The sequence below is a fragment of the Capricornis sumatraensis genome, chromosome 5 (assembly GCF_032405125.1).
Source record: "Capricornis sumatraensis isolate serow.1 chromosome 5, serow.2, whole genome shotgun sequence".
Taxonomy (NCBI): domain Eukaryota; kingdom Metazoa; phylum Chordata; class Mammalia; order Artiodactyla; family Bovidae; genus Capricornis; species Capricornis sumatraensis.
In genome coordinates, this window is record NC_091073.1 from 102,426,287 (window position 1) to 102,437,159 (window position 10,873).

General features: G+C 41.9%; 1 protein-coding gene across 1 annotated transcript in view; it reads left to right on the plus strand.

Moving 5' to 3' along the window:
• The window catches only part of EXOC4 (exocyst complex component 4), an 816,431-nt gene extending 805,855 nt beyond the window's left edge, over positions 1-10,576 (plus strand). The window contains exon 18 of the mRNA XM_068972655.1: positions 9,098-10,576. Coding sequence (XP_068828756.1) covers positions 9,098-9,335 — 238 coding nt within the window. The 3' untranslated portion in view covers positions 9,336-10,576. The remainder of the gene's footprint in view (positions 1-9,097) is intronic.
• The last annotated feature ends 297 nt before the right edge of the window (positions 10,577-10,873 follow it).

Consider the following 10,873-nt stretch of genomic DNA (forward strand, 5'->3'; position numbering starts at 1 on the left):
CAGAGTCGGTTGGATGCAACTAACTGGCACCTACCAGAGTCAATCCATCATCCTGGTCTCATTGGCTTAATATTCTAATGAACATGTTCTCCCATCAAACCATGCATTCTATGCCTATCCTCACGGACCTTTCTCTCCAAGCACTACAGGTAGAGAAGAATCTCCATGTTATAAAAACAAAAACCCAACACCTGTTACCCCTTCACTTCTCCATTTCATCACCTGAAGCAGAAACCTTGGTTTCTGTACCTTCTCTAGGGCCCCTCAACTCTCTTTCTCATGATCTGAAAGAGAGTAGTCAATTATTAAAACATTTCCCTGGTGTCTTAGAGATCTTTGATCTAGGCCTAGATTGGATTTTTTTTTAAGTGTAGATTTAAAAAAAAGCTTCTTGTAGCCAAGGACTATACCTTTGTATATTAGCATTTAAAATGTTATTAGAGCTTCCTAAGCATTAGTAATAATAATATTAGGTTTTCCTTTGAAGAAATCCTTTGCATTATTTATTGAAAAGTTGATCATTCCATTTCATTACTTTAAAACTGAAAAAGCCATAGGACTTTTGAATTATTTTTATCCAGCATATCTCAACAGTTGTCTCCCAGATTGCTAATCTGAGAAATATAGACAATATCCAATACAAAGGCCTTGTGCTAATTGGTAAACAATTTATAGTGTTGAGGCCACCAAAGTGCATAATACTATGTCCTGTTATCAACCCATGATATTAGATCATTTTTTTAATTGAAAAGACTTTCTAAAGTGATATTCAATGAATTATACTTTTTTAATGGAAAAGACTCGTAAATGATAGTCAGCACAGCATACTCGCCTTAACCTGAACTCACCTTTTGATAATCAAAAGAGCATTTACAGGCATATGAGACAAACACAATTATGAAAGTAAAATGAAGGACCTAAATAAAAAATCACAGAACAAGAGGGTAATTCTATTCACTCTTTCATATTTCATTATTTGATAACATCAGAAGATGAATCCATCAGAATTGCTTTGGCAAGTGCAAACAGAAATGTGCCTGATCAATATTTATTAAAACCTTCAAAATGGGAGAAGGAGTCAAGTAGACTTCTTAATGGACTGAATAATTATTCATACCAGTGGGGTTTGACCAAAGGCAGTGCCAGACCAAAGAGACACAGTTTTAATTGTACTGAATTTAAAAATGCAGATCTTCCTCCAGCCCTGTTGCAGAAAACTTAATTTAAAAAATTATCTGATGCAGCAGAGGGTGACACGTGAATCCTTAAGTCGCTGAGGAAGAAATTTTAACCATAGATATTTATAATTTAGAATATGTTCCAAAGATGGGGAGCAAAACTACCAACTAAAGGAACAAAAAGACATTTTCTTCCCGTTTTGGTAACTGTAACTGAGCTTGGGAGAGGTCCTCATCTCAAAAGGGCTGGATCTCAGAGAAGTTCCTCTGAGTAGTTGTATTTTTTGAAGAGACATAAAGCAAGACGCTGGCCACTGCTATCAAAAATATCAGGGTCTGTTACTGAGAGGAATGAACGCAGATGACTTGAAGGTTTAACATCTCCCCTGGGGAGACAGCCCTGCCCCCCATTACTAGTTATCAGAAACAGACCAATGGATAACCATCATTTAAGCATAAGTGCCCAGAGATGACAATGGCACCCCACTCCAGTACTCTTGCCTGGAAAATCCCATGGATGGAGGAGCCTGGGAGGCTGTAGTCCATGCTAAGGGTCGGACACAACTGAGCGACTTCACTTTCACTTTTCACTTTCATGCATTGGAGAAGGAAATGGCAACCCACTCCAGTGTTCTTGCCTGGAGAATCCCAGGGATGGGGGAGCCTGGTGGGCTGCCATCTATGGGGTCGCACAGAGTTGGACACGACTGAAGTGACTTAGCAGCAAGCATAAGTGCCGTTGAGGGAATCTGTGGTATATGTACCACATTATATAAAGAAAATGTAGGTAGATGTCCCATCCAGTTTCTGCAAGCCTTGTAGCAGTGGCCTCCAGGCTCTCCACCTCTTGAAAGGTTTTCAGCTGCCATCAGCTGAAGGAAGTTCTGCACTGTTTTTTCCTAAAGACCATTCTTCACTTCTCTTCTGGATTATCCTGGTCAGAACAAAAACTGCACAACTTGTTGTAAGGAGTGTTAATAACTATCCTCATGTAGAATACAAATGTAATTCTGCCACAAACTCTCAGAAAATTATTTAGCTTTTCTTTACCTTAGTTTTCTCATTCTTAAAATGGAAATAACTTCAGCTCTTTCAAATTAGAATTTTCAATCCTGTCTGTAACAAACTCTGAGCTCTTTGAAGGGGAAGACAAATGAGAGCAATTATATTTATATTTTTAATAAAGTAATTTCTTTTTCTGACACACAGAATTACCATCCATTTTATTATTGGTCTGGAAAGTACATCTGAGCTAAGTTTACACGTGTTCAGAATGTTTTCAAATCAATCAGTACTGCATCTTGCTTCCCAAAGCTTAGGGAAAATCAGCATCAGCTAATTCTAATGGAGGCCCAGCGTGATTTTTTTCAGTGTTTATTATTTATTTATCTGACTGTGCCAGGTCTTGGTTGCTGCACATGAGATCTTTGATCTTTGTTGCAGCATGCAGGATCTTTTAGTTGAGGCACAAAAACTCTTAGTTGTCACATGTGGGAGTCTATAAATAATTCCCTGACCAGGGATTGAACCCAGTACCCCTGCATTCCAACAGAGAAGTCCCGGAAGCCCATGATTTTAAAGGACCAAGCAGCGGATGCTGTTGTTGTTCAGTCGCTCAGTTGTGTCCAACTCTGTGACCCCGTGGGCTGCAGCACACCAGGCTTCCCTGTCCTTCACCATCTCCCAGAGCTTGCTCAAATTCATGTCCATTGAGTCAGCAATGCCATCCAAAGATTTCATCCTCTGTTGTCCCCTTCTCCTCCTGCCTTCAATCTTTCCCCGCATCAGGGTCTTTTCTAATGAGTCGGCTCTTTGTATCAGGTGGCCAAAGTATTGGAATTTCAGCTTCAGCATCAGATCATCCAAAGAACGTTCAGGGTTCATTTCCTTTAGGATTGACTGGCTAGATCTCCTTGCAATCCAAGGGCTCTCAAGAGTCTTCTCCAACACCACAGTTCAAAAGCATCAATTCTTTGGCTCTCAGCCTTCTTTATGCTTCAACTGTCACATCCATACGTGACTACTGGAAAAACTATAGCTCTGACTAGACAGACCTTTGTCGGCAAAGTAATGTCTCTGCTTTTTAATATGCTGTCTAGGTTTTCCTCCAAGGAGTGAGCGTCTTTTAATTTCATGGCTGTAGTCACCATCTGCAGTGATTTTGGAGCCCAAGAAAGTAAAGTCTGTCACTATTTCCTTTGCTTCCCCATCTATTTGCCATGAAGTGATGGAACTGGATGCCATGATCTTAGTTTTTTGAATGTTGAGTTTTAAGCCAGCTTTTTCACTCTCCTCTTACCACACAATTTAGTGACCTATCAACTACTTGTTTTTTATTAAATTACTCATAATGCTGCAAGTATTGGCTAAAAAGAATTTGGGGAGCTACAGTCATTACTAAATTAGATTCAGGTAAATTTCCTTAGAAACTTACATTTAAGAAGTCAGCTCCAGAGCCTATTTCTTTTATTGACATTGATACTCTCATTATGGGAGAAAGGACTACATGAGAAAGTCTTCACAATGAAAAGCCAGAAGTCTTTCCTGTGACTCTTGAATGCTGAATATACAACATGACTTCATTATCTGGTTTAGAGTGCTGAATTCCCAGATCAAATCCAGTGTTATTCAAATATTACTGGGAAATATATAAATGAATTTTGAATTGTCACAGTATTACTTTGTTGCATTACAATGGAAGGCAGAGGGTTGAGTTAGTATGCGAATTTTATTTAATTCATTTTTCCTAGATCATGACTAAAAATGAATAAGCTCAACAAGTATCTTGTGCAGTTAGTACTTTTGCTTTTTATAGTTTCTGTATTAGGGGTGACTTTGGAGCAGGTGTAGGGTTCAGGGTCCTTCATTTTGAGGCCCTGGACAAATCACCCATACTCTCTATAGTTCAGTTTGTTCATTTATAAAATGCGGGTGATTGCAGGGGCTACTTCAAAGGGTTGAATGTGTTAATGTAACTAAAATTTTGACATCACTGTTAACTACTACAGTGATCATGATGGATTATAAAACCCAGTCTGAGACATAGCTGTGTATCTGTGGAAAATATAGTCTCCATTTGGAGATCCAGGAATCTGAACCCTAGCAGTAGAGGGTGGCAGAGGGCAGAGCTTTCTCCAGAGACTGTGGGCAGGCCCCAGGTGGTGCCTTCCTTTCATCCCCACACCCAAGTGTTATGGACTGCCCGCAAGAACAGGGATGAGGGGTCACTGGGTTGAGAGTAACTGGTCTTATTAGGGCTTTCTTCCCTCCCTTGACAAAGAAGAGAATGGAAACTCTTTCCAGAAGCTCTCAGAGATACAGTGATAACTTTGAGTTTGGTGAAGTGGGAAGGAGAGCCAGGGGTGAGAGACTAGAACTCTCCTTGCTTCATGTCTGTGAAAACAGGAAGCACTCTTAAAGAAAAGTAAGAAAAGCACTAATACTCAAAAGATACAAAGATATCAACAGTTTGCTTATACATATATGCATACCCACATACTTTAAAAGGGCTTTCCCAGTGCCGGAGTGCATGGCATCCCACCCCAGTATTCTTGCCTTGAGAATCTCGTGGGCAGAGGAGCCTAGTGAGCTACAGCCCATAGGGTCACCTAGAGTCGGATACGACTGAAGCAGCTTAGCGTGCATGCACACACATTAAAAATACATATGTAGGTAAAAAATTGTCCAACCTCATGTAAATGAAAAGAAAATTAGGAGCTAGGGGCTATCATATGCTATTGGTAGGAAGATATTGATACAACTTTTTTAGAAAGCAATTTGGCAGCATTGCCAAATTCCTAAAAAAATATATACTTATCTTTTGACTAATTCTGTTTTGGAAATCCGAACTCAGGAAAGAAAGTGTTTTAAAATGGAAACAACCCAAATGTCCAATAATGTGTCATCCTAAAGTTTTCAGCTGTAAGAAAGAAATGGTAGACTTCTACATGATGGGGGGGGGAAAATCTAGAAGGAAATGCTAAATGTGGTGATGGAATTATATGAGTAATTTTTTTAAGCTTAATCTTTATATATATTCTGTGTATCCTATGTGAAACTCACTCAGTCGTGTCTGACTCTTTGCAACCCCATGGACTGTATAGTCCTGGAATTCTCCAGGCCAGAATACTAGAGTGGGTAGCCTTTCCCTTCTCCATGGGATCTTCCCAGCTCAGGGATCGAACCCAGGTCTCCCGCATTGCAGGTGGATTTTTTTACTAGCTGAACCACAGGGATAGCTATGACACATGTATTAATAACCAGTCACAGAAAAACAAACTTTATTTTTACACTTGAAAAAGAAGATTTGCCCAGCTTACCAAAATGTCCTTCATATGCTTACTGTTATGAATGTTTTCAGAGAGAATCACTGGGGAGAAAAAGTTGCAGTGCAATACCATTAAAATAAAATAAGGGAAAAAGTAAAGAAGAAAGGTCTGTGGATAAAGGAGAAATGAGGAAGATATGAAAAAATAATGTGCTTGGACCCAAGCAAAATGCAAACGTTGTCATGTTATAGACTGTGAGACCCGTCTATACGACGTCGCTTTTCTATCTTTGCACTGTCTCCCTCTCAGCTCATTAAACTTGGAAACTCTGCCCAAAGGCACTCAGCAAAGCAAGAGAAAAACAGCAGGGAGGAACCACCTCCGCACAGAACGTTCCACCCCTAAGGGGGGACACGGATCTCTGGTTACTGGAATGGGATATTTGGTCCATGTCTAGCAATTGGACTCTGAATATATCACCAGCTGTGAAGAAACTTGCTCTACAAGTCATGGACCAGAAAAAGTCTAAATCAAATGTGTATTCCACTGGTCCTGTCTCGGCAGTCGAGTAGAGTGCCATCTTGTATAAAACGTGGGGCCCTGGAAGCCATGGCTGCTATTTTAATTTGTGATGATAAAGATCAAGCTCTCATTTTCCTGGGGCCTCAATAAGCACTGATAAATTATTTATCCCACTTGGATTACATGTTCATTTCAGTGTGTCAGTGTTTAGCATGGAAGCTCATCCTAACTGTATAGTTGAAGGCATTTTTCTATTTTTCTCCTTAGGGCACCTTGTAGCACCCTTTCTCCACCTCCAAGTAGAACTGTTGCTATGCTGATTTAGTATATCCTTTGCTCCTGGGTACTATTCTGAAAGATGAATGAATTTCATTCTCTCTTTAAATATTTATGTTTCTTTATGATCTAATATATCATTGTAGTTATGGGGAATTTCTTCCCCTTAACTATGGAAAATACACCATCAGTTACCTGTCAATTTTGTTTAATAACTCAGCTTTGCAGTTCTGAGGCACTGTTCATCCGCAGCTCCTGAGGACTCTTTTAGTCTCTCAGTCCACTTTGCAGTGTCATTCTGGGATTTATAAAGGTCTTCATCACACAGAGGATATTGAAACATTAAGGGCTTAAGTAGCATGCCCTTTATCACTTATCACACTGGAGGCTCCAGGACTAGAAATCCAGGCATCTTTGTTTTGTTGTCTGCTCCCAGCATGAAACCGCGGTCTCTGTAGAAAACCAGCCAGTATCCCTGGAAACAATTCATTGGATTTTTCAAAAGAAATCCAATATCACTTGGTCTGGTGGGTTCAGTGTTACTTCTTAAGATAAATAATGAAAATATCAACACCATTGTACAAAGAAACTCAATTCTTTTGGTTTAATCTCAGTGAAAAGTATCACAACTCACCTACTGCTTCTGTCTCCTTCCCTAATGCTTTGAGATCCTTGGCTCAAGGAGGTGGGAATGGGTCTGTAACTATTCACTTACCAAATAGATGCTGGCTCAGAGTCTTGCCTAGCCCTAAACTTTTGGGGATCACAGTCTCTGGGATGGAGATCTTGGGGACCTATTCTTTTCCTAAGTTCCCTAGTAACTCTACAGTTGGCGAAGCACCATTCTAGAGCTTCAGCTCTCAAGTCCCTTCTAGCTTTTTTTTTTTTAGATTTTTTTTTGATGTGGACCATTTTTAGAGTCTTTATTGAATTTGCTACATTGCTTCTGTTTTATGTTTTGGTGTTTTAGACCCAAAGCATATGAAATCTTAGCTCCCTGACCAGGGATCAAACCCACATTGGAAGGTGAAGTCTTAACCCCTGGACTGCCAGGAAAGTCCTGTCTTCTAGCTTTTGAAAGAACCCTGAGCTCCCAATTCTCTTTTATTCCATGTGACAAATTTAGCTTCAAACATGTGTCCTTAAACAATTGTTGCAGTGTTTTCTTAAGTAGTTCCATAAATGGATAGCTGTCTCCCTCAACTGTGCCTTAGGGCCTTGAGCCAAATGGCTCTCAAGTCCCTTCCTTTTTGGTAGAATTATACCTGGTCCCTTCCCAGATCATCCTGCTTTCATAGTGCCATCACAGTAATCTTCCAGAAGCTTGGAGTGCTGCCTCTGTTCTCAGCAGAACCTGGGACCCCACGTGGGGAGTGCTTTGTTGACGTACCTCAGTCTCAAGTTCTCTGTTGACTCAGCTAACCTGATGCCAGACTCTGTACCCTTAGCCGTTAGCGCCTTTTCCCATGGCTCTCCTCTGTTCAGCTGCACTCCCAGGCCAAGCAGATTGCTCCTCCCTGTCTTTGCTCATCTCTTTTCTTTTCCTTTAGTCTAGAATTTCCTTCCTGGAGGCCCCACCTGACAGTGTCCTACCCCATAGGAAGTCTTCCTCGGTCCCTCACGTCCCAGCAACATGGCCTGGTTCCTCCTTCCTCTGCTGTCAGTTCATAGCATTGAGACCTCACCCAGGGCACTTGGAGCGTCATGTCTGTGTCCTTGAAGAAGAGTACTGGACTTAGAGTCCGAAACCTGAGTTCATCCTGGCACAGTCACAGATGTCTCTGTGACATTGGGCAAGTCCTGTCGCGTCCCTGAGCTTCAGTTTTCTTATCTGAGAAAAGGGAGTAATAGCTCCCTAGGTATTACGAGTGTTACATGACCCAGTACATGGAAATTAATTTTGCCAGAAGTTTTCTCTGCTTTTCATTACCTTCTCCTACCTGTCTCTGAGCTATTTGAGGAAAGGGACTGTGTTTTGCTCATCATTATATACTACTGTTTTTATTACTACATTACTATTAATGTATTAGTATAGATCTGTTTCCAGTAATAATAGGTAATGTTTATGGAGCAGGTAGAATTGTGTCAGGCACCATTCTAAGTACTTTATATGGATTAGCTGATTCTTCCAGTGACCCTAAGAGGTGCTATCGCCTCAAGAGGTACTCTTATTATCCCACTTTATGGAGAAAGCCATATATTTCACAGAGCCTCCAATGAATATGTTGATGAATGAGGGACTGAATGAGACAGAAACTACTAGCAATGTCTGCTGGATGGTTCTCTCTCTCTTACTTCTGCATCCCAACTTCTCTTTCTTTTTTTATATCCTGAGGCAAATGAAAAACCAGGAGAAAGTCTTGAGTGATCTGAGACCCTGATGAGAGGTCTCTCTGGGTCTGCATTTAGACTTCTCGTGAAGTGAGTTCCAGGATGACAGATGTCATATCTGTCTTATTCTCCGTCATAGTCACGGGACCTGGAACAACGTCAGCGTGCCTGCTAAGTCACTTCAGTTATGTCTGACTCTTTGCGACCCCTTGGACAATAGCCCACTGGGCTCCTCTGTCCATGGGATTCTCCAAATAATAGTACTGGAGTGGGTTGCCATGCCCTCCTCCAGGGGATCTTCCTGACCCAGGGATCGAACCCATGTCTCCTGAATCTCCTGCACCACAGGCAGCTTCTTGACTGGTGAGCCACTGGGGAAGCCTGGAACAACATCCAGTGATAAGTAAATGTTTATTGAATAGGTAAACACAGTAGCTTCTGAACAGCACATTCATTACCACTGAACCCGTGTAGACTGCTGACCGTGCAGCCAGTGAACCCCGCTGTGTCTTGCTTTCGCAGGCAATACTACGAGATGCTATACAACACGGCCGACGAGCTCCTGAATCTGGTGGTGGACCAGGGTGTGAAGTACACGGAGCTGGAGTACATTCACGCCCTGACCTTGCTGCACCGCAGCCAGACGGGGGTGGGAGACCAGACCACCCAGAACATGCGGCTGCAGCGGCTCAAGGAGATCATCTGCGAGCAGGCAGCCATCAAGCAAGCCACCAAGGATAAGAAAATAACCACAGTGTGAACAGGGTGCATGGCGGGAAGCGGCCAGGGGTTGGGTCGCTTCTGTTTCCTCGGTCACAGCCCCTTCTTTGCTATGTTAGTTGGTATATTCTGAGCTGACTTAGTTTTCTCCACACCGATGCTTGGGTGGAAGGAAGGCGTAAGGCTTCTTTTCTCTTGCTTTTTGGCTTTTCTATAAATGTTAAAGGGACTTCACAGTACAGACTGTTTGGGTTGGACATTTACTTTGATGTGGTCAGTTCCAGAGGGTCTAGGGTGTGATGGGGAGGAAGGTTGTAAGCAATAAAAATGAATGCATGAATGACTAACACCCAGCAATCTTTGGTAAGTAGATCGTTACCTGAGTTCTAGTCCCTTCCTAAAACTGCTCAGTGAGGTTCTATTACATAAGCAGTAGGATTTTTATTCTCTTGACCTTGTCAGTTTACAGTTCTACAAAATAAGTGTATGTGCTTTGCTTTCTGTCTCTGTTACCAGCGGCTTCTCAGCTAGTTGTAGTTTTCAACCAGTTTTCCTAACCAAGCAGGACCTCTTCACCCCTTCAGGTCTTGGGGGATAAAGTCCTTTTATCTCAATCCTTGGGAGAGTTTTGTATGCAGTAGCCTGGACCCAGGTGATCTGTTGGTTTGATGCCTTTTTGTTTTTATTTCTGCTGTATCAAAACCAAGCACCACAAATTAAAGACAAAAACAGAAGAATGAAAAGTGATTCAACTCTTCTTGATTTTTTTTTTTTTCCTCCTCCACTCGCCAAGAGAAAATGATGGTTAGAGAACTTTTAATCTCACTTGACACCTTGCCTGGGTGTTAGTTATTCTTTTTTTTTAATATAATTTATTTATTTTAATTGGAGGCTAATTACTTTACAATATTGTATTGGTTTTGCCATACATTGACATGAATCTGCCACGGGTGTACATGTGTTCCCCATCCTGAACCCGTTAGTTATTCTTAAATGCTCACTCTCCATGGGAGCCCCTAGGCCTTCCTCATCTTAGAAGGTAGCTCCAGCTGCCAGCCAAGTGCAAGGAAACTGGTACAGCCATGACCTTTCTCCTCTGTGCACCCCCCAGCCGAGGCTGTTTCTGCAGTGCTCTCTTTCAGCTGGGGTGGGAGCCCGCTGCTCCCCGCACACTTGCCTCCCCACTGTCCCCACGTCTCCAAGTGCTCTTGCCACCTATGGCTGATATGTCACAGAAGAAAGCGATGCACTGACTGGGACACAGCTGGAAAACACGTGGCAAAGAAAGCAGAAAGGACTTGGACTACATGAGGTCAGAATTTTACACCTGTTTGTACAACTTAGGTCTTGGTGGGAAAAACAGAAAATTTAAAAAAAAAAAATGCTTCAAGAAGCTTAAATGTTGTCTCGTTTTTCTTGTATTTATTCCGCAAACGTGCCCTGAGACCCTAATATGCGCCAAACACTGCGGGGCACAGATCCGCAGTATTGAGGGCTCCCGTATTACCTACCTGGAAGACAGAAGAACAGAAGCTGGACTCTAACCAAAATCCTAAGAGATGTACACCCGGGGCTGAG